The sequence below is a fragment of the Manis javanica genome, chromosome 12, assembly GCF_040802235.1.
Source record: "Manis javanica isolate MJ-LG chromosome 12, MJ_LKY, whole genome shotgun sequence".
Lineage (NCBI taxonomy): Eukaryota > Metazoa > Chordata > Mammalia > Pholidota > Manidae > Manis > Manis javanica.
Genome location: NC_133167.1, coordinates 27,672,100 through 27,697,159, shown reverse-complemented (window position 1 = coordinate 27,697,159; position 25,060 = coordinate 27,672,100). Strand labels below are relative to the sequence as shown.

At 37.3% G+C, this 25,060-nt stretch overlaps 1 protein-coding gene across 7 annotated transcripts in view; it reads left to right on the top strand.

The window, feature by feature from the left end:
* ADAM23 (ADAM metallopeptidase domain 23) overlaps window positions 1-25,060 on the top strand; it is a 179,714-nt gene that overhangs the window by 53,810 nt on the left and 100,844 nt on the right. For all 7 annotated transcript variants that reach the window (XR_012123597.1, XM_073218278.1, XM_073218280.1 and 4 more), the window contains exon 4: window positions 23,859-23,922. Coding sequence is in view for 6 of the 7 variants with exons in the window: in XM_073218278.1 (XP_073074379.1) it covers window positions 23,859-23,922 (64 nt within the window). In the remaining variant the exon portion in view is untranslated. The remainder of the gene's footprint in view (window positions 1-23,858; window positions 23,923-25,060) is intronic.

Sequence of the window (25,060 nt, the reverse complement as noted above, 5' to 3'; positions counted from 1 at the left end):
AAATAATTTTTCTAATACTTGAAAAGTATTTTTTTAATCATCTAAGAAGTTATTTATAGTTTCTCTTTGCCAGTGTTCGGTACTACTAAACAGCAGAAGCTTTTTGAAATCTAAAATATGATATATTGAAGTCTGTAAGAACTTTCTAGAAGGCAAAAGCAATTTCAGGTTGAATTCTGTCAGATTTTTTACTATCTCATTATGTTTTACAGATGAGCTAAACTTGGTGGAGGTTATTAAGAAAACAGTTGATAACTACCCATTAGTAGATATAAAACCCAATGTGTTAAATACAATTTAGGTTTGTTTCTAAAATTGTGTTGAAATATGATAAAATATTTTAGCATTCTGGTTAAAATTAAAATGCAGTAACTTAAATACCTTTTTAGTATCCTCTTTGGAGACAATGTTAGGCTATTTCAAAAATGAATTTGATGCAAAAAATTAATCTGTATCTAATCTGATTCTATCGGGAAGAATAATATTAAAAGCACATTAGCTTCCTTTGCCTTGGTTTGGAGAGTGATGGTAGTGCATTGAAAATAATCTAAAAGCCATCAATATGAAATACCATACTTTCATATTTTTTATTTGTTCTATTTATTATTCTCGACACATCTACCATCCAAATCTGATGGAAAATTCTCTTTTTACATGCACACAGCAGGACTTTGTATTTAAGAGCATGCCCTTCCAGTTGGCTAAGTATTTGGCCCTTGTGTTTTTCCAAAACTGATCACCTTCTGAAGAGTATATGTACAAACATTTCATAATAACTATAGTTATTTTCTCTGTTATCTGTGAGCCCCCCAAAAGTGTTTCCTCTGTGTTAAGGGATTTTCAAGTTAAAAAAAAAATAATGTACTTTTTCAATAGCATGCTGTTACTGGATCTTTACTATATGTAAAAGTATTAGTTGTGAAAATCATTATTTTCCATTGAGACTGAAGAATACTATAAAAGAAGTTGAACACTTATAAATAGAGTGGGTGATTATTACTGATAACCCTTAGAGTTTCGCATGAACTTCAGGTGCAGCAGGCTGCTCTGACACAAACACTCAGACCGGGAATCATCTTTCTCATTCATGGTACACCATCAGTGGCCTGGGTAAGGCCCTAGTATTAATGTTTTCATTCCTTGTCTCCAGTCCCGTTCTTATTCTCCTCACCCCTCTTCTCATGAAGTAACCATCCTAAAGTGTCTTATATGATCTTTTATTTGTATGTGTTCTGATAAACATATACACATAAATATTATAGTTTGGTGAGCCCGTCATTTTATGTTACATAAATGGTGTTATGCCACAGGTTGCTATTCACCATCATGTTTGGAGATCCATGTATCAATTCCATTGTTGGTGCCCACTTTACAGAGAGTATCCAATACTCTTTCATTCCTCTAAGGGGATAAATCTAGATTGCCTTGACTCTCTACAACCACAAGCCATATTGTAATGAACCTGTGGGCCATTGCCCAGGGACCTATGTAAGAATTTCTTTGGTGCATATACCAGGAGCCCAATTGCTTGGACATGGGACAGGTGTATACATGATTTGATGGAGTAGTTTAATCACCCTGCAGACAGCCTGCACTAGTCTGCTCCTGAGCAGAACATGATGCTCAGTAGAGTGCTCAAATTCCATTCATTTGTGGGATAAGCCAAGTGATTTTTTTTTCACTAGGTATACTTATTTTCTGTATGTTGGGAAGTTAATTGCTTATTTTTATTGCTTAATGATTTCTGAGATATAAGATTAAACCTTATGAGGTGAAGCAGCATCTCAGTATAAATTAGTTACTTTGGAATTGCATTAATTTGGTCAAGCCACCATGATCCTTAGGGAATAGGACTTCTACTCTTCTAGTGTTGTCTGATGTCATGGTATTAATATGAAAAGTTAGCATGATTAAAAGGAGAAGCACATTCGCTTTAAAAAATTGGATTTATATTTATTTAAAGCTTAGCTTTATAGTATATGCTAAGAGAGCCCTTGGGTACCTGTGGAATAAGAAGAAAAGTTTGTATGGATGCTTTCTTACAATAGATTAAAGGCACCCATCTGAAAGCTTGGTAAGAGGAGATAAGAGGTGAGAAAGGGAAGAGGGATGAAGGAAGACATAGCCCCTCAGCACCTAGAAACCTGCCCAATACAAGGTAGAGGTGCCACTGGTGTTTGTGTAATGAGAGAAGTAATAGTGTGATGTGCTTCAGGTTTATGCTAAATGTTTTGATTTGCATTCTGATTCTGCTACTTGCAGAAATCATGGAACTATGCTGAGCCTCAGTTTTTTAAACTGTAAACTGAGATGGATGGGAGGGCTAAACAATGTGTCGTATGTGAAAGAGATGGGCATGTATAATAGACACTTAACAGCTGTTCAGTTCCCTCAACAAAGTGCACTTTGTATTTCCTGACCCTTAATAATCTTTTGTAAATATTCTGTCCTTAGTTGATTCTGGTTTTGGCTTTCTTGATAGCTCTTGTAAGGGTATCTAAACAGTCTCTATTTTCTATTTTGGTGCTCATGCAAGCACTTGATTGAAAACTCTAGTAAGGTTCTATTTAAAAACTACTCAAAATTATCACCACTTCACTTACACAACTGTGTATGCTGAAAGTATGTAAATTTTGACCTATCTTTTTCCCATCACCTAAAACCTATAAAGAACTATTTTTAAAGGTCTTAGATTATGAAATCTCATTTATATAAGGTTGCCAGAAGATGGATTGTTACACATTAAATGGGTTTTCATATAACTAAAGTTCATTTCTTGATATGCTGAACTTTAAAAAAATGAGTTGTTTTTGAAAGAATCATTTGAAAATGGGTTAAATATTCCCTGTTTCTTTGATAGAATATATATTACAAGTAATTTAACTTTTTTTTTAATATTGAAGATTATTGTTTTGCCTGGTTGACCAGCAGTATGATTGATAGATATCATGCGTTTTCTTTCTGTGGGCTGTAACTTTTGCTCCCAGTGAACCTGTCTGTGGATAAAGTAAAGGTTCTTATGGCCAGAATTCTCATCTGGCCCTGGTCGGCTTGTTCACTACACACACGTGGGCAATACATTGTTATTGACTCTATAAAAAGAGCTCTGCCCAGTGCTCTGGGCCACAGAGTGGCCTGGCCACACAGCTGCAGGAGAGCAAAACTGGAGTGGTGGCAGCGCCGAGGCCAGAGACTGAGATGGCTGCAGGGGCAGAGAGGCCCAGAGGCAGAGACGGGCTTGCTACATGCAGACTTGCTCTGGGTGGACGGGATGCTAGTGATTGACCTGCCACCGTGGGAATAAAGTCGGGTGTAAACCCTTTCACCCCAAGAACGTTGCATGGTCATTCCTTGGTCTCACTGAATCTGTAGTGAACTTGGCTGGGGCTGAGACCAGTTGGCAGGACACTGTCATTTCATACCAGCTCTTCTGAATAAGTTACAGCCAGAATAAGAAATAACCAAAATTGTTAGCATTTTATGTAAATCAAAAGTTAGTAACCTTGAATAAAGACTTGAAGCCTTCTCTAGTCAAGATTAAGAGATGCCCTGCGTTTAAAATAGTGATTTCAAAGACTTGTTAAGCCTTGGCTTATCTTCTGGATGCAGGCCATGTTCCAGGTGGGCAAGAGTACCAGGAATCTGAGGTTTGGAAAATAAGTGGTTATTATCTTACTTTATAACAGAATAGCTTTAGAAACATACCTATCAATTTGATATATACTTCATAATTTGTAGTCATAGAGTTTGCACCAAATTTCACCATTTACAGGTGAAGACCCTGAAATTCAGTAATAGACTCCTTTGCCTAAGGTGACCCTGGTATGGTTGAGTCCTAGAGCCTAAAATATCCAGCCCATCGCTCTTGTCATTCTCCTTTCCTAGTATGGAGTATATCACCTGTGGGGCTCTTAGGTATATGATTGTAGATTATGTGCATGGAATTTTTGAATGATATACTAAATATTTTAAATTATTTAAATACTAAATATTAAGCAGAAGGAACAATGAGTGTGTCAGAATTTGATGAGGATTCTGGAACTGAGAATGTAGGCTTCAAGATACTGCATACTAGACTTGATTCCCATAAGGTTTCCTTTTCCTCTCTTGAGTTTAGTAGAGCCAGGTAGCTTGAAGACAAGAAAGGGCTTATCAAGCCTACCAGTTACTGAATTTGCAAGTGGATATGTAGATGCAAACTAAGGCTTCTAACAGTAATGGTTTAGATCTGGTTTTCACCTCCAGAATTATCAGCAAAAGATTACAAATTTTAATAGCCTAAGTTAGAAGGACTTGGAATTCAGGCTCGAATGACAATAATAATTGATCTACGGAGCTCTTCCAGTGGATGCTAAAATTTAAAGTGCCTTATATAATGTACATCTGATATCAATATAATATTGTATATCAACTATACTTCAATTTAAAAAATTAGCAAAGCAAAGTGCATTATGTAAAGTGACTCATTTAATCTCACAGTAGGCCAGGAGATGGATACACTATTACTCTTTCCCGATGATGAAACCAAGGCACAGAGAAGTTAGATCTTACATGTTCAGATCACACATCTAGTTAGTAGCAGCCCTGGGATTTAAACAGCTTTTAGTTCTGGAGCTGCATTGCCTCCCTTCAGAGGAGCCCCATCCAGCGGTAAGGAGATCCAGGTGCTCAACCAGGTTTTCTCCCTCTTTGAGAGAGGGCTCGGTGTCTCGTGGGGCAACTCAGATTCACACCGAATCCTGGGAAGGTCTGTTCTCAATTTCGTTGTGTGTTGACATTTTATAAAACAGATCCTCACATTAAGAAGGAGTAGACTGAGAGGTTCAAGTTCTCTTTCACAAGACATTTCTTTTCCCTAAATTAACATATACCGCTCAGAGGCCGCCAGGCTTCCTGGAATTTCTCACCAAGACTCTAGACAAACCATGCATTATTCTTCACCACTGTTAGCCTCTGTGGTCAGAAGGCAGACTTTTCATGGTTATTTTTCATATTTGAGCCATTTTTGCAGAGGATAGGGCTTATGGGAAGGGGTTCATTACCACATGCTGACCCCGAAGAAGGCAAGATGGTGGGGGGAATAAAGTAGCAGGGTGGGGATGTAAACGGTAGTAACTTCAGCTGAAAAGTGAAAATGTGGTGATCTGAAGCCTCCATTCCCGGGGTGCACCAAGTAGAAATGTGGTGATCTGAAGCCTCCATTCCCGGGGTGCACCAAGTAGAAATGTGGTGATCTGAAGCCTCCATTCCCGGGGTGCACCAAGTAGAAATGTGGTGATCTGAAGCCTCCATTCCCAGGGTGCACCAAGTAGGTGGTGTTTCTGCTAAGTAGAGGAGAACCTCGATTTAGGAGTCTTTCTCCAGGGCTACTGTACCTACTGACAATATAGGCTATCAGGCACCTTCATGTTCCTGTGTTCCCACTCAGCGGCCTTCATTCTTTCAAACTTTTCCTCAGTTACAGCTTGAAATCTGTATTTCCATATATAGGCAAACACTGCCTTCAGTAGAATTTTACCTTCTATTGTTTTAGATCCAATGTTTTTATTTTTAGGATGTTTGTTGCCAAAAGGATAAAGCCTCCTATGATTTATTATCAATTAGAAAAAAATTTAATTTTTCTGTTGCTGACAGAACAATCTGATTCTAATAGTCATGTCCCTTGGCTTTGTCTAAGTGGGACGAGAAATACCTTGTCTTCCAGTTAACCATACTTGTATTTTGACACTGAATAGCAGGCATTTGTCAAAATTAATGATTATTTAAACCTAGAAGTATAAATGAAAGAGGGTAGGATGGCTGAAATCATTTTTAAAAATGTAAGAAGGTGTTCAGAGGAGCTATGAAACATTGTGGCATTGTATATTATCTTGCAATGAAAGGAGATTCACATCTGTTTAAGGACTCTTGGTTTTCAACATTGAAATAGAAATAAACACAAGGCTGTTTTTTTTTAAACAAGAAGAAAGTATATTTAAAGTTTTGACAGTTGGTAAAGCCATGACGTTCTAGGTGACAAATTGCAGTCAAATCCTTGCCTGATACAATTTGCTGTGTAGAGTTTTCCCAGGGGCTTCATTTGAAAGTACACTTTGTTAATAAGAATTTTGTCTGAATGTCCAGTGTTGCAAACTTTCAAGTCTTAGTTTTATGCTTGTGTTTGGTCTCACATATCAAAAATGCAAACATGCTTTTTAGTTTGTAGGTGTTTTTAAGCTTTGTAGGAGTGTTCTTTTTTTCCTGTAGACTTTATTCAAGCCCTTGAACTTATTAACTGGGAACAGATGGTGATTATGGAGCACAAATCTTTAGGACAATGATCACCATGCAGTCTACCGTGGCTTCCTTCATTTCTAGGTCTGTTTCTCAATGGAGATCAGGATATGAAGGGAATGGGGAAGAAGAAGAGATAAAAAGGTAGCTTTCCTCCTTTTTAAAATAAATTGCCTTGTTCACTTTAAAGTACTTTCTCAAAAGTACTTAGAAAAGTAAAGGACTTAGTAAAGCCCTCTGATTTTCAGATACTACTTAATTAAAGTAGATGTCAGCATGCATTGAGCTTCTATTAAGTTCCAGGTGCTGAAGGGGGCATTTTGTACTTGAGTAATACAACGGAAGACTTGTAAAAAAAAAAAAGCACCTTAGTAGCTCTATGGATAAATCTCTCTGAGTTCACTGGAGAAGCTCAGTCTCATTGATTTCCATCCAAAAGCATGAATTCATCAAAACAGCAACTTGCCATGACAAGGTAGAGGATATCCCAAGTTATTTCTTCATCCTCAGTACGAAAGTTACTGACCTATTGTTACTGAACCATCATATTAAAAACAGTTAATGGTGGATGTTTAGTTTCCTTCTCATTGTCAGAAATCCTTCTACTTCTGAGACATAGAAGAGTAGCTGTTAAATCAATTTTAAAGTAATTTTCTGAAAGAAATCTTTTATTGTTCCTGTGAAAATGATGCTGCTCATTATAAAAGTTAAAGTCAGTACCAAAAAAGTACAAATAAAAAGTTAAAAATGGCCATGAAGAAGTAGTCATTACTCATATTTGTAAACTTAACTCAGAGAACTCTCTATGCATACAGATGGAAGGTTTGGTAGAGAGTTTACAAAAATGAGATGATTCTCTAGTAATATTTAAATATAAATGATTAAATTTAACACAGTTGGAATTTAACAAACAATTTAATTGAACAAAAGAAAAAGAAACAAGTGAAATTAAAAGAATTGATGAAGGTCAAATGAATATTTCTTCCTAACAAGAGATGTTACTGGCTAACAATGAAGAACACAGTTTGGAGTCATTAAAAAGAAGACATATTTGAGTGAAGAAGAAATCGATACACTTATACTTCTTCCATTGTTTTTCTTCCTCACCTGTTAGTTATAATGTTCTTTTTCCACTGTCAAGGTTTGTAACATTTGCATTTTGTCCAGTAACCACAATTCCCACAATAAATATTAATTCTTCACACAAGGGTTTCAGTGCCCACCATGAGTCCTTTTACCATAGTTTCTCCATTCTTCCTGATTATTTGTATTTTGCTTGACAGGAGTTAATTGAAAAGTTTGTTGTTTAAGATAGATTTCAAGAACTACAGAAGATGGCATTCAAGAACTCAAAAATGTTTATCATCGTTATACTTGAGGAATAACTTCGCTGAATATGAAATTTTTGAGTCATACATCCCCCAGGGTTTTATGGAGATGGCTCTACTGTCTTTGGGCCCTGAGAATTGCTGTGAACGTCTGACGCAAATTAGTTTTCCCTCTTTAAAGAGCTTGCTTTTTCTGCCTTACATGATTAAATGGTTTTTCCTTATCAGAAACTTCCCCAGGATTAACATTATTCAGTGTTAACGGTGCTTTGTTAAGTTTTCCAGAAACATAGTTAGCCTTTTTGAGCTGCAAAATCAAGTCTTTTTTTTTATTTTAGAAAATGTATGTTCTATTTTTCCCTCTTTTTCTCTTGCATGTTTTCTATTCTCTTCTTCAGTAATAGCAGTACTGTGCATGTGCTGTTTTTATCATCTCTGGGTCATTTTATCATTGATTCCTGACTGCTTTTTCTTTTTTGTTTCCAATTTTATTTGCATTCTTGTAATGTTTATTTTTTATTTCATTTTTTTTTCTCCTGGGCACTGATAGCTTCCTCTTCATCTTATTCTATTCTTTTATGATGTTTCTTGAGCTCCCTTTAAAAAGAGGTAATTTCTGTAACCTCTTTGAGGTCTTAAAGAAAGATTCTTATGAACATTTCCTGTTTCCTCATGAGGTCGATCCTGCATCTTCCCTGGCTTTGGTACTTTGCTTTCTTTTCTTTCTTAGTATCTATGCTCAAGTCCCCTGCTCTTTTCTCTTTAGTTATGGTGGCTCCATGCATGGGGCTTGGTGTTGGCTGTAGCATAGTTTGGGGAAAAGGCAGTGGTGACAGGGAGGGAGGAATGAACCAAGGCCCTGCAGCTGGTTTGGAGTTTGTTTCTTGGCTCCCTCTTCACCAGTCTGACACTGTCCTTTGGAGAGGCTCGTTGTACTGGTGGCATGAAGTGGTCTGTGTTGCTCTTGCAGTCTCCTGGGAGCTCTGTGTGGTGAGCAAACGTTTGCACACTTACCTCCTCCTTCATCTTCTTCACATCACCACTGAAAGGTCCTCTGACCTGTTCAAATTCTGGGGAGATATGTATTGGTTCAGACCTGCCGGTATTTAACTTCATGGCTTTTAGTAGCATGAAATTAGGACCATTTTTCTTTAGGGAACATGTATCTTTTGTTCCTCTGTATTTTGTTCTTTTGTTGTTATTTATGAGGAGTTGAATAAATAACAGTTGATTGAATCTGTGGAAGGTCTAGAACATGAAAAAAATCAATGATAGCCTTAAGACAGAAAATGAGAGGGACGGAAACATTTTCAGTCCTTGCATGTTGACCATTATGTATTTAGGTATGTTATGGTAGCAGGAGACTTGGATTTGTAGAATGGATGACTTGGTAAAAATGAGGGTCTATTAACTAGGAACTTCCACTGAGTTATTCGACACTAGCTGGAGATGACTGGGATTTGGATATTTAGGCCATTGTTTCAGTGACACATGTGAAGTTTAGACAACTCTAGAAAATAAGGCAATACCTGAAATCTGGATAAAAGAACTAAAGAGAACTGATGTCCACATGCCAGTTATCTGAGTTTATGGGATAAAAAAGTAGAATTACCTTTCAATTTTTTAAACAAGCTGTTTAATATCCTCTTGAAGGATAAACAAATTATTTTTTAGTTAAGAATTATAGGCATGATCAAGCATAGGCACACAGTATAAAGGGAAAAAGCCTCATTATGCTATGACTTCATTTTTTTCTGATTTTGGATTGCAGTATAGTGTGTGTATTTAAATTATTGGACATCTCAAAAATACCCTTTGACTTCATATGTTATTAGTCATCCAAAAAAGCTGCTAAGTGCCATTACATGGCCTTAGAACTTTAAAAATTGTGTATAAAAATAGAGCATCTTGTAATTCTGATCTGATCTTCTTACATGCATGTGGAAACACTCCTAGAATAATCCTTTTCAGAATTATTGGATGTTATAAATATTCTAATACCGTAATATATTGTCTTTGATGAAAAAAACAAGAACTCTGAAAGAGATTTTATCTTGTTAAGTAAAAAATGTCCGGAGGTGACTTGTACTGTATAATACGAGGGTACCTAAGTATACTGGTGACGCATGCCTCGCTTTTCCTTAGTTGATGTTATCGTCCATGACTTGCATCTCCCTGTATACAAATACATCCCTTAAACAAGGGAACATGTGGGAGTGAGCAAGGGAAGACATTTGTGGGAATTGTGAATTTAGAGATGCATTTTTAAATGATTATCAAAACATTGAGATTTATTTTTTTCCAGCCATGATCTTTTTGGTGATTGAAAACCAGAATTTATTTTTAAAAGGTCAAATTTAAGTTTGTAGATTTTTCTAGTGATGTGTATGGGAGGGTATCACTTGCCATTTTTATTTTGAAACCAGTCATTAGCCAAGACAGTACTACCCTTAGAGAACCACACTTCTCCATCCCTCTCCGTAATGTAGTTGCACAGCAAAATCAGTAGGGGGAGTCTGCTGGTATTACCCCATTCATCTTCTTTTCCTTTAGCTCTCTAGTTTGAGAGTTAAAAATTTTAGTGATGAAGTCATGTATAGTTCAAATCCTGTCTAGTCTATTACATTTTGTTACATTTCTGAACTTTTCTTTTCCATACTTTGGTATTCTCCAAGAACTTCTTTTCCCTTTCAAAGTTTTACTCTTTTAATAGAAATGAACTCCTACATGAACACTGGAATCTAAAAATGGCCTAATAAGCCTGCTATTTTTAGAGAAGGAGAAAGTTGCCTTTTGTTCTCTCTCTGCCTTTTGCCTCCCACACAGTCTTTAGAGTTTTTTCCCCCTCTGGTTTTAGTAGTGATAGCTTTCTAATTCCAGATGCATTTTTCTTGGTCCATTTCTGGCTCAATTTGTCTCATATTCAAAATTTTTAATGTCAGAATTGGACTGGGCTCTTCTGTTTCTATTACTTGTAGACATTTTGGATTCCTTCTCCTCTAAATTATTAAAATTATGAAATATACACATAAAGGAGTGGAAAATACATTTTTATAGTTTAAAGAGTAATAATAAAATGGACAGTCATTTCCATCCATCATCCATGTTGAGAAATAGAACATTACCTGTGTGTTAGAAGCTCCTCCACCCACACATTTCCTCCACTCTCACCAACCCTTTCCCCTGCCCCAGCTAACCTCTTATCCTAAAGCTTGTGTTGGAGATTCAGGAATTTTAACAAAAAAAAAATCAAGATAGTAATAAGAAATAACAGTAGAATTTTCGACACAATGTAAAGAAAATGTGAATGTATATTTATATATTTATTCCTTGCATTCCATAAAAGAAAAAGTTGTTTAGGATTGTAAGGAGGATTAACAGTCTTGAAAGCTTTCTGCTATTCATGCTATCTCACTTCAATGAGGATTAGAGTAAAATAAACATATATAATGTATATATTTGGTGGACTGACACCTAACATACCCATGTCTGATGTTATAAGGAACAATTAGAAATTTGAAATATTGTTCTATCAGTTTGAGAGCGCGCAACCTTTTACCTCATTGACTCCTGGTCCTGAGGCTACTCACCAGCAGCATTCCCACGCCTAGCTGTTTGTCATTGGTACCCCATTAAGAAACTGCACACACGCATACTCATTTCATAAAGCTCTAGGTAGATGTTGAAATAGTAAAGAGGACTGCTCTTACAGCAATCTTACTATCATGTCTGCTCCCTGCTTTATTCTTCTTTCAGCCATATATTCCCACCCTTCAGGGGCTGACTGCCTGGCAGTGGCTTTTGACCTCACAGATGCTTGTTTTTAAAAGACAGAGACAGAAAGTAGCCCAAGTCTCAGTTTTCTTGCTGCTTTTGCATGTACTGTCTCAGGCCCTACCTTGCTCACCTGAGGGTGAGCTCTGCTTGTAGGACCCTCAGGTTTCTGTGGATTCCTTGGACTGGAGTGTGATGTGCCATTTACCTTGTCTCTTGTTTTTTTCTGAGCTGCCTGGCGTGTGGACTCATCATCAACAGAACTTTATTAGAATGCCTCCTCTGTGTAGGCATCAGTACCTAAAACTGTGGATCTGTGGATGCAACAAAGTATCTGCCATTTCCGTGGGAAGGTGGTTTGGAGAACCTCATTTGCTTATTTGGTATTCACATGTAGGTATGATCTCTAGTCTCTATACGAATTTCAGCTGCTGATATCTTGGCCCAGAGTTTGACTACCAGATCACTGAGTACTGGGTATTTCTCTGAATGTAGTCCACTCTGTTTCCTACCTCTGTTGTGAGTTACTAATCTTGGTATGGCTTTCTTGAGTATGAATCACTTCACTTCGTATCTTTGTCCTTCCCCATCTTCTCCAACCCTAACCACTCATGATTCTAGAACTTACTGTTAATACTAGTGAATTTGCCATGATGAACAACATAGTTAATTATTAGAATTTCTACCAGGGTTCTAAAAATGTTTGGTTTTAAGATTAAATTAAAAATAGTTTCTCTGAAAGGACTTAAATAGAATAGTTTCTCCTTTTTTCTGTGTCACTCTCTCTGGGATTTGGCTGCTTCTAGAACCTTATAAGGGTTTTGCTTTTGATTCAAACATTGAGAAGCACTTTAATTGTGAATGTGGATAAGATTGTGTACATGGACTTAAAATTTGAAGACAATTTTATGAAAGTTGTCTGTCTGGAGGAAAATCCCATTTACAGAAATTATCTCAAAACTCTGATTTATACATCTGTTCTGCTTTTTTTTTTAAACCACCACTGATTTGATTTTATTACTGGCACATCATGTACATTAAAATAGAAGGAAGGTGTCTACCTGTGAATTATTTAAAATTACTTCTAAGACAATATTTAGAGAATCAAGTTAATGATCTGAGTACCTTTTAAAAGAAAAAAATTCAGTTTTAGTATTATGCAGAATGTTCAGACTGTATAATTAGGCTGGAATATATTAAATTATGCACCTTTAATCACTGTTTATACATGTCTTTCTAAGTGACATGAAATGTCATCACATTTGCTTATCATAAGCTTCATAAGCAGGATTTTCCCCTGTTATCTTTTGTTTCCAGTATCTTTACAATAAAGTATGTTAGTATGACTTTAAGTTTTTGGCCTATTTTTAGTTACAGTCAAGTAATGCTTTTGTAAGTGTGTTACCTGATTTTCAACACACTGTTTAAATAGATTGGTGTAGCTTTAGCTACACACAGATGTAGCTTTAGCAGATCTTAATAATTAGTTCTCAGATTAAAATCTATGTAAAAGTTTTTGTTCATCATTAATCTAACCTGTAAAAATAGTTTGTAATTTTACATATTGGAAAGTTACGTGTTCTCTTGGTTGAGGTACATAAAAATATATAAAATTAGAAAAAAATTATAAAGCAACTAGAGTATATCTGGAACATGAATGGAACTGTTCTTTCAGCACCATTCTGGAAAAGGTTGGCCAACGTCATCCCAGTATGGTTGATTATTTAACGAAGTGTGTACTGAATAGGTGAGATGTGTATGCTAAGAATCCTCAACTCCTAGTTTAGCACATATTTTTAGGGTAGGAGATGATGGCACTCATACTCACATTCACCATTTTAGACTTGGAAGTTTCCTTAGAGATCCTATAGTCCAACATTCTTAGTTTTTGTAAGGAAGACAACTTGTTCCACAATATTAGGGACTTCTCCAAGATCTCAGAGACAATCAGTGTCAGAGTCAGGCTAGGAACTAGATACCCTAACTTTTCTGTTCACCCACTCATTCATTAATTCATGTTAATTCATTAAACCAACAAGTAGCTCTGGGTGCCAGTTTAATTCAGGCATTCTCCCATAACTGAGGATATAACGGTGAACAAAATGGAAAAGGCCAACTTAGCAATCTAATGAGCTACACTGAATCCAAAGGAACACACCAATTGAAAGAAATTCCCTTTTCAAAGAAGCTACAAAGGAATGGTAGGTTTTCCAATGCTATAATTTTCAGACGTTTGTTATCTTGTTATTTTGAAATGGTACGTAATTTGGAAATATGAAAGATTCTATTTGGTTAGAGTAATTGGTTGGGCTTTACGCACATTATGATTTTTTCTTTTTTCTAACAATCAAAGGCCCAGTGAATAACTTTTTTATGCCACGAAATGTGCTCAGAAAGTGAAATTAGTTTGAAGATAATTTTTCAAATGATCTGAATAAAGTGGTAATTTGAAAAATAGGTGCTATTTTGTACTTGTGTGAAGAAACTATTAAAAAGTTCTCTTCCATTTCCTTCCCCTTTCTGCTCTTTTGTTTGCTTTGTATTCTTACCTACTCTATTAGTTGGCTATTACTGCAGAAGTAGATTTCTAATTGCTACATTGTAATCATTTCTTAACATGTGGAACTTTTCGGAAGGACCATGGTTATCATCTCTACATGTTCATGCTGCCATGATTGCACAGACTGTTTTCTGTCTACTATGGAGAGATCTAGGATGACCATTTCAAATGCCTTTTCCTCTCTTAGGGCTGTGCAGACTTGTTTGTTTGTCTCATGGGACTTGTACAGAGGCCCCGGGTCTCTATTTATCCAGCAGATACCATGCAGGCTCAGGTTGTGGCAGCTCAAGAGATATAGAGTTAGACTCCTGGGGGGTGGGATGGAAAGAGAAGAAGAGAGCACACAGAAGACAGTTGTGGTTGTTCTGCAAAAATCTTACTCTTCTTTATTGAGACAGCATAAAATTGCAAAGTTCAGGCTAGCATTTGCATAATGAATTTTAGGGCCAATGTCTATAATTTACAGTAAAAATATTTGAAGAAATGGAAACATTTCTTTAAAAAAAATAGTCTTTAACCTTTGTTAGTCCTTTATCTGACCCTCATGTTTTATTATTTTTTTTCATTCATTCTTCAGCCACTAATTGAATGAGTGAAGAAAAGGTAAAGCGACAGGTTTTCATATGTGGAAAGGCCTTTTCTTAGTGTCCTTGCTAGTCTCTTGCTGTTCTCTCCTGCTGCTAACAGTAATTACTTTGCAGATGGCTCTAATTGACCCAGTAAAAGAACCGTATCTGTGTTCAGCCCTTCCCAGGCCCTGAAGTCTTTGCAGCTTCTGAGGCTTCTTTGCTCAGCTCTTACAATATGAGAACTGCATTTGGCTTTCCAAGTTCTGAGTTACCTTATCCTAGAGTGCCTTTGCATTCAAAGTTCCAGTCCCTTGCTTGAATCTGGGTGCTGCCTTGTCTAACACCAGCCTTTTTAACAATGCCCCCACCCCAACTGATGTGCTGGCCAAAATGGACTTCTAGCCACTCCCTACCTGCATACCCCGATCCCTGTCTATGTGACCTGCTCTTTCCTGCTTGTATTTCCCTGTGCATATTTTGTCATGATCTTAAGCTAGCTCTGCTTTCTTACTGAAAGTTCCTGATCATCTTAGTTGAAATTAATTTCCCCTCTGGGCACAGCTTGATGCTTTGTTATTTATGATATTAGGGTACATGCTGCCTTGCTTAGTTAAGTGATGAGATTATAACCACTTTGAGGGTAGGGACTGTGTTTTATTCCTGTTTCTGTCCTCACCCACCCTTCCAGCATGAACAGTCTCAAGGTGGTCAGGGAATGTTGGAAGCATTGGCATTGAGGGGACAGGCAGCTGGCTCTGCTGCAACCCTGAGTGGTGGGTGAGGGTAGTGTTCATATCTGTGGCTCCTTTCTTTTTCCGGGTCTGAAATCAGTCATGAATGAATTCTTTTCCTAAAGGAGCTGTGTTTTTCTCCCTTTAGAAAATATAACTTGTGTTGTGGTTTCTTATTTTAAAAGGTACTACATTGTCTTTGTAAAAACTTCAGGAATCATGGTTAAGCAAAAGAGAAAAACCGTAGAAAGTTCTTCAGGAAACAGTAGCTCACTGTTAAATTTATCTGGGTGTATGTATTGTAGGATTTTTTCTATATGTGAAACTATGCACATAAATTTACTTTAAAAAAGTTAACAAAGCATGATATTCTCTTTTTTTTCATTGAAGGATGTTGTGAACATCTTTACAAGCCCACATAAACCAACTCATGTCTACATCAGCAGAGAAGGGCTGCGTGCATATGTATTTGTTCTTGTCTAGTTATTTCCCCAGAAAATCCTCATAATAGCACCTATAAGACTGTAAAAACTTAGGGATTTAAAGTGAACATGCTTTTAGGGCTTTTGGTAGTTGCCAGATTGTCCCCTAGAAAGACGAATTAACTTACGTTGCCAAGAGTAACGTGTGGAGCACTAGTTTTCTACACTCTTGCCAGCTCTGACTGCTCTCATTCGTTTTTATTTTCCAAACTGATGGGGAAGAATGGTTTCTGGTTATTTTAATTTATAGGTCTTCTATTACTAGTACAATTGTACATTTATATGTGGCCAATCACCATTAGTATTTCTCATCTTCTTTTTTCCATGAATTGCTTCTTTTTTTATTGTGAATCGCCTATCCCATGCCCTTTGTCCATTTTCTGTTGGGCTGTTTACCCATTTTTTATTGGTTTGGGCTCCTTATGTTAAGGATAGCAGCCCTTGGTTTTTCATATATTTGCAAATGTTTTCTTCTCAGTTTTCCTTGAATAGTGTGTATAGTGTTTTTTAACTCATGGAAGTTAAAACATTTTTTATAGTCTCTATTATTATTTTTAGTTTCTGGGTTTAATATCATGTGTAAAAAGTCCTCTCAACATTGAGCTGTGTTCTTGGCTTCTTTTAAGACATATATTAGTATATAGTATTAGTTTGGTATAAAATACAAAGTTTGGTATAAAATACAAAAATTTGGGGTCTAACTTCCTCAAAATGTTTAGTTCTTTGTCCCAAACATATTTATTCTTTATTCATTCTCTTCTTTACCAATTTAAAATGCCATTGTTTTCATATATAAAGTTACTGATAAGAACTCAGATCTCTTTCTGGATTTTCTGTTCTGCCCTTTGGGCCGTCTCCTCAGGCCAGTGTCCTGTAGCTTGGTTTCTGGAGTAGTAATATAAGGTCCTATCATTACTTCTCTTAAACAAAAAAAATGTTTGGATGGCTGTAAACATTTATCTTTAAGATGGACTATAGAATAATTTTGTCAAGTTCTAAAAACTTACTGAGATTTTGTTTGGAATTATGTTTAAGTTGTAGAGTATATGTACATCTATGTGTATGTACATATATGTGTATATAGCCATGTAGATAATACATATATAAAATTTGTTGCTGTTTTTGTCACTATTAGTAGAAGCTTTCCCCCCAGATTATTTCTAGGTTTTTTTGTTGGTGCATCTAGAAATGTATTTTATTTTTGCTTATTTATCTTGTAACTGGCTACCTTACTTAACTCTTATTATTTATGATGGCTTTCCATTGGTTTCTTTTTTTTTCTTTTGACCGTTTCATGCATACCTGGGAAGAATGGAACACTGTGTACACAAATGTGCAGTTTTCCTGTATAAATTGAAAACTGGAAGAAGTAGGGAGTTCTTGTCCTAGGGTGTGGCGAGAACTGGGTTTGGAGAAGAGTTGTTTCTTTGGGACAAGGTTATCAGAAGGCAAGGATCTATAGCCATGTTCTACAATTTCACTATATGGGATGCCTGGTTTAATAGTTGTATAAATAAACATCAGGCCTATCAGAAAGGAACCTAGAGTAGCAATGTTCAACAAAGTATGACACTCATTATTATCTTTAAATTTGTCCATCAAAGCCTTTCAGTCATGTGCAACTGTGTTCAAAAAGGAATGCCATCTTTATTTGGATTCAGATTTCCTTGTATTAAAAATTTTTTTGTTTCATAACTTATGGGGACCACATATGTGAGAGTAGCTAGGATTCTATCACAGAGGAATCTCAGAATTACTACTGGTATGCTTACAGAGATACTGGCAGCAGGTAGGAATGTTTTAGCTATGTCATATGATCTGGCTTCAAAGTTAGGGAGGAGAAATTAAGCATCTTTCATTTTTATTTAATTAAAAACATCTCTATTGAAGCCAGCTCCTCAGAAGGGAACTCTTAATTGGTTACTCTCATGGGCTGATCAAGCCATCTTGGGTGGGGGTCATCAGGGTTTACATCACCTCAAGTTTGTCCCTATTTCTCTCCTAATTCCTTCTTTTTTTTCTTCCCTGTTAATTTGCAGTCCTGCCTATGTTGCCTACTGTTATACTAGGGAGTTCTTAACTCTATTTTGGCATATGGGGCTACCACACATGAGATGCAAGAGTGCCTACACATGAAAATTTTGGATACAACCTCTTATGTCGTTTAGGAACTCATTAAATTCCTTTTGTGACCTTCAAAGAACCTTACACCCCTACATGCTGCTTGTGCTAGGAGTGTTCTCTACCAGCTCTGTTCCTATGAAATATGCCCACATTCCCAGCCCTGGCCTAGCAGGCCATCTTTGTTTGATTTAACATAAAGGTTCTATTCAATTGATAATTACTTTTCACCCACTTAACATTATCATTTCTACACTCGTAAATTCCAACTTCTCTATGTCTACAACCTTTTAACACAGCTTAAAAGTCTTACTGTATTGCTTATACTCAAATTAGTACTATTTTCTATCTGAAACAACTTTTGGTATAAAAGTATTTTAACTAGATGAGTCTAACTTTTTCTTAAAACTTGACAAAGATGGTAATTGAAAAATTAGTTTTAACTTTTTGAGTCTGTTGTTTTCAAAATGGAAAGCAATGTGAAGAGAGAAGGAAAATTGTAATGTTACAAGCTTATGCTTGTATGAGTTTAAATTCTATGCCTGTCTTCATTACAATTTACAGTAATTATTTGATGAATTAAAAATATTATGTGTATAAAAGAAAAAATAGAAGCTTCTAGTATAAAGAGGGAGCAGGCATGCTTCTTCATAGTACAGTACTGTTTTGCTTGAAAGCCCACAAAGCTGAGAATCCCCGAAGCTGAGAATCCCCACAGTGACCAGCATTTGTTGTCATTTAGTGAATGAATCCAAGACCTGGTAGGGAAGGTTGCAGGAGATTTCTTGGGTGAATCTGTCAGAGGTCATTTGGGATGATCAGAGCTCGCAATATTCAGAGATGAAGCACCGTCTGACAGATTAATTGCATGAGTGAGTTTACAGTATGAAAATGGACATTAGAAGCACTCCTTTTTTTTTTAGATATAATTTAATTTTCACTCCTTGTTCACATAAATGTTGACTTCCGTTCCAGTCCCAGTTTTGCACACATATGGAAGTAACTTACATATTTTACCACTGAGAATTGGACTAGGCTATTTGTGCTACTGTTTACTTAAGAAGAGAGACATGGCATGACCAGGAGCATGGCTGGTCAAGACCCAACAAGTACACTGTATTACAGCGAACGTGGATTCATAGCTTTTTGGCTTCCACATTTTGGACTGCTGACTCCTCTCCCAATATCTACCTCCTGATGCTATGCGCTGGGAGAGAGAACCTAAGATACCTATTTAAGTTTGTCCTAAAACAGGAGTCTTGGAAAACATAATCACAGACCCCAAAAGCAACTGGAGAAGGAAACATACAGAATGCTTGCTTAGTAGCAGCTCAGCTGTGGGGTATTTTTCATCTAATAGACTAGCCTGACCTTCCATATAGAACTTGATGTGTGTACCTTAAATTTGATCATTAGGTTGGGTAACAGTATATCTCAGTTTTCCCAGGACAGTCCTTCCTGGTTTATGTCTGTTGTCCTGGCATAATTATTAATATGCCTCTTTTCACTCCCAGAAATGGACTAATTTGAGTTATAAATTATATGACTGCCCAGTGCTTAAGCCTTGGTGCTTCCCACTATTGTTCTAGACTTTTCCCTAACTCTCCTTGTGAAGGAATGCCCTCTTGGCCTCTAATTTACATCTGAAGATCTTATTCTGTTCCTGGCAACCTACTCAATTTCCTAATCAGAGATATAGGCTGAAGGCTCAACACATTCATTTCAGTCAATGTAGGTTTTAGAACTGGGAGGGACTTCTGGAGACTGGTAGTTCACCTATTTTATACAAGGGAGTAAGTGATTTTCAACTCATGTAGAATAAATGATTTCCTTGTGTTCCAATGTTGATCTTTCCTAATAGTCTTTTTCATAGTCCAACATAGCTGATTGTCTACGTTGTCTCATTCTGAGCAATGTGATTTGCTTGATTAGCTCCCTCATAGCCTTTTCATTACAGGGTTACCTAATAAGAAAGCATGATTCTTTAAAGTAAGGGACTCAAGTTACTTTCCAAGAAACTAGAAGTCATTCACCTTTCTTGGTTAATAAGTTTTCTAGGTATTATGGATTCTTGGTAAGTAACTGGTTATTAGGAACCTTGGCTCTTCCATAGTAAGCCTTCCTGTAATGGAAAATACAAATTTGGGGGAGTTTTGACCACTTGGCTAATATTAGACACATCAGTCTCAAACTCAAAATCCTTTGAACATAAATTTCTTAAACATTTCTTCATGATAAATCCTGGAATTAGGAAAGTTTGGACCATGTTTCAGTAATAAAGATGAAGTCTGAGACTTAACACTGTAACATGTTATATCTTACTCTGATTATGGTTTAATGCAAGTTGAGCAGCTCTACTAAGTAAGCTCTTCTCCAGGTCTGATGTAGGAGCCTAGGCTGCATGCATCTTACAAGCTATCCTATCTGGGGCATGTGGCTTCCAGGGTTGCCATGCAAGAGAGCTTGGATGACCATGTATGGATTTTAATGGTCACACTAAAGAATGAGATATCACTTCCCCACATATCTCATGAGCCATAATTTAATCTTTTGGCCCCACCCTACCTGCTGGGAAAGCTGCGAGGCATGGTTTTACTGTTCCAGGAAGGGGAAAGTGAAATGGGATTTGGTAGGTACACGGCGTTGTTTCTGCCACAGTTCTCTTCATTGATCTGCTTCTTGGCTCCTTTGCCATGTTTAATAGTCTTACCATTCTCCTGCTCTTAGCGTACAGCACCTTCAAGGTGCTCACTCCTGTGAGTGAAATCACATATTTTGAGTAAAATCACATTCAGTCTGACTCTGGAGTTCATGTTCTTTTCACTACCTCTGTGGTGCAGATTCATCATGAAGGTTCAGAGTGACGGGTTCAAGAGAATTTCCCGGTTCCGATTCTTCAACTCTCTTCCCTCTTGCTTTGAACTTAAACCCACATTTATCCTTTTCTTCCAAGGATCACTCCTCTTTTACCAGTTAACCAGTATGAGAAGCACTGGAGTAGCCATGGTGTATAGCTTTTCTGAAACGGAAATGATTAGAAGAAGGGTGTTTATTTCAGAACTTAGGATGTTTGGAAACTCCTTTTTATCAATTCCTGCAGAAATGATTAGATTTCCCAGAACCAAACACCCAACTGGCTGATCAGCAAAATAAAATGACAGTTATTGCTTGGGACCACAATTGCTAAAAATAGATCAGTGTTGACATGTTAGAACATTCTGTTTCCAACAGGAAATTGTACTAGGGAAACTACAGAGAGCAGAGGTGGAGGAAAGACCGTGAAGATAATCTGGAAGCAGAGATGGCCAAACAACTCATCCTTAGGCATTCAAAGATATATAGATTACCTGTCCCTTCTCTGCTGGGTGGGACTAGAGACACACTGCCCAATTCCTATTCAGTTCTTCCTTTCCACTGTTACTTGTCCATTGCTGGAAGGGTTCTTATTTTGGAATTACATCAAGAATCTTACAATTAATTAGCTTACATTTTAGTTGGCACTGATTTATTGTCAGGGAGATTACAAGTAATATTTTAGCCTGAGATGCTTTGTGCTTATTTGCTTAGAGTTGCATTCTTCATCCCAGCTCCCCAGCATTTGGCATGGACTTGGCATAGAGTAGATGTTGGTAGGTGTTTGCTTGCTCAGCAAATGTTGATTAAGGGCTTACTATGCGCTAGGCTTTATGCCAGATGCTAGGGATGCTGTGATGAGTGAAAGAAACCATTTTAAGGGAGAGATTGCTGTGGTCAGGTAGGAAAGGGTGGAACAAATGGGGTAGCGGTGCTCCTGTATATGAGGGGGAATAGTGGAGAAATGTGGTGGTGGGGAGCATATGGTGTTAAGTCCAGCTCAGTGTCTGTCACAGGCACCTAGACAAGTAGCTGTTTTGCTTCTTTATGAATCTCAAATGCAGGAGGTACTGGAAGTAGTTATTTCCATGGATGAAAAAGGCCCTTTGAAAGGAGGTAAATAGGATAATTAAGGTGACTTTTATCAGATTTGGGAGTTAATGGTTACACTGCTGTTGTGGGTCCTTTTAATCACAAACAAAAGAAGTGGCCTAAAATAACTTTGCTTTCAACTTTCAGAGATGCTCTAGTGATTGTGTGGTTGAGAATTTTGAAGATAATGAATTACCTGTAGAGAGAGGTAATTAGAAGACAGCTAGTAAAACCTCTCTGCCTCTTGGTGTTGCAGAAGCATTCCTCAGAGAAATGTTCCCATCAACAGCCCTGTTTATGTATATTCACAGTGCTGGGAGCTGACTTAATTAAGTAGAAATGAAAGAAGTTTCTGTACCCTGTCAGGTATTCCCTAGTATGTAGAGTTAAGAATTGTCATTACTTTGAATATTTTATTTTTAAGAGAGAATGAGTAGTACCATAATTTAGTTTCCAATGTAGAATTGTCAATAGATACACATTTGATTAGTAATTTCAATAAGAAAAACCTTCTAGGGTGCAAACACCTGCTTGCTTTCTGTATCATAAGGGTTGCCCTTCAGCTCACCCAGGACTCCATGCTGGATGTACACCCGACTCTCCCCTCTGTTGACTGGCTCTGAGCCTCCCCATCCTGCTCGCTGGATCATTTTAGCACTGTATCAGGTGCACTCCCAAAATGATGTGGAGTCATTGAGTCCTCCCCTACTTCTCTTTGTCAAGGTTCCCTAACAAGAAAACCTACTATTAGGCAGAATTATAGAAAGTAGAAGGGACCTGGGGAATCCTCTGCTCTAATGCTTGCTTTGGCAGAAGAGGAAATGGAGGCCTCAATTTAGGGCTGATATCGGGCTCACAGTAGAACCTACTATTGTCCTTCCATTACCATTAGGATTACACAGGTTCATACCTTTATAGTCCTTAGAACAGTGTCTATGACATAGTAAGTGCTCAATAAATTTGAGTTATATCTTGTTATGCTTATTTCTAGTGGCAGAGCCCAAACAGGAACCCAGATGCCCAACAGTCCAGAGTTCTTTCAGGAACTTATATTTGCTATTTCCCATAATGTATAGAGAGAAATGCATTTGAAGAGGTTGAGTTAAGATAAAAACAGTGACAGCCTCCATACCCATTCCTGAGCATGCACTCAGTGCTGAATTCTGGGTCAAGCACTGCATGTGGCCGCTTGCATTTACTCCCCACCATGTCCTCTGGGAGTCACAGTCTTTATTGTCTCCATTTGACCCAGGTAAAGGCTGAGTTGGGTAAGGTGCCCATGGTCACACCACTTAATAAGGGGCTAGGCTAGGCTTTAAACCCTGCTTTGTCCACCTCCAAAGTCTATGGAGACTTTTATTATTTTATTCCAGGAGTTGACAAACTATGGCCTGCAGGCCAAATCTGGCATACATACCTGTTTTTGTACAGTCCTCAAGTTAAAAACATTTTTTACTTTTTACAATGGTTGGAAAAAAATTGAAGAAGAAAAATGTTTTGTAATACATGAAAATTATGTGAAATTCAAATTTTCATGTCCGTAAGTGAAGCTGTATCGGGAACCCAGCCATTCTCGCTTGTGCACATGTTGCCTGTGGCTGGTTTTGTGACCCAACTACAGAACTGAATGATTGTGATAGAGACCATGTGGCCTGAAAGCTCTCAAATGTTCACTATCTGGCCTTTATACCTCAGAGATCGTGTTTTCAGAGTCCAGTTATTTTGAGCATAACAGTGGGTTATTTATAGGGCTTCTGTCCCCCTGTTACCTGCCCTTTTTTGTTCATCTCAAATTAATTAACATTGCAGTCAAATGATGACTCTTGTGTGTAAAAGGAGTTCATCCTTAAATTACCTTTGCTTTGTCTTTTTTTTAACAGACTGAGGAATGGCCTGTTCCTGGATAACCTTTGATGCTCTTGATGGCAGCCTGTTTGTTCTTATCATGGACTGCCGCTATCTGTGGTTACATATCCCTCATGTCCATTTATTCAGCTGATTATTTTCAAACCTCCAAGTGTCTCAGATGCAGAAATCACTCTATTTTCTTTTATTCTTTCTTTTTTATTCTGTAGTGGTTTGCTGTCTTCCGATTATGTGGAGATTCACTACGAAAATGGGAAACCACATTACTCTAAGGTACAGTTAATAGCATGTGGAAATCCTGCAGCATAAATATACTTCATCATAAAGCTGTTCATTGCACACTGTACTGCTTTGAGGTCTATCTCCATAAAATCATCTTATACATATTGTAGTACTCTTTTACAAGGGTACTGATTTTAAATCTTAAATAAGTTTAAGATAAACTCATTAAAACTTATGAATGTTTGAAGTTACAGAGATCCTGTATAAAGCCAATAAAGAAATGTTTATTGTTTTCATTATACATACAGTATTTTATGTAAGTGAATGCCATAAAGAGCTGTATAACCAGGCTCGCGATCATAGAATCTGAATCGTGGGACAGGATGGGTTGTCAGAATGACTATTTAGTCCAAGTGACTTTGATGTCTGCAGAGGATAGAGAACAGGTTGGGGAAGGAGGATTCAGGGAACACTGTACCTGTTAATCTTTTGAACTATTTTATGAGGTGGATTTTATTATTCTTTACGTGTGCAAAGGAAAAAATTGAGGGATAGAGAGAGCAAATTAACCTGTTCAAGGCCACCAGCCACTGTAATATAGAGCTAATTGGTTACTGGATTTCCTTCAGATGAGGATTGGCTTTCTCTTCATAGAGAATCAATAAGGAGCAAGTGAGTTTTCATGAAAATGAGAGAGATTATTATATGTAAAGAACACAGTGAGCTCTACTAGGCACAGCAAAAATCTCTGAAATGGCTACATCCAGAGACTGGGTTGTAGGAAGGCCACAGAGTACTCTTGAGCCTAGCAGGGTCTGTGGGCACCACACGCATGGCAGCAGAAACAGAGAAACAAAGCGGGGAAAGTTTGGATTTTTTTTTTCTAGATTACTAGCAAGTCTCAGCACAAAAGTAGATCTTTTGAGAACGGCTTGCTGGTTTGTGAGCGTAGACTACTGGGTTTGTCAGTGTGAGAGCCTCTCAACAAATATTTATAGGTGGTCTTAATTGTAAATACTGCCCAGGAGGTCATGGAATTCCTCAGGATTTATAATTGTCCAGTTAACAGTGGGCACATTTATGATTTGATGTGTGCGGTAAACCTTTGAATTTTATGGCATAGATGAAGAACGTCCACGTATTGCTTTTACTGTTCTGTCAGTTCTTGCCTTAGGCAGCATCTGGGGGA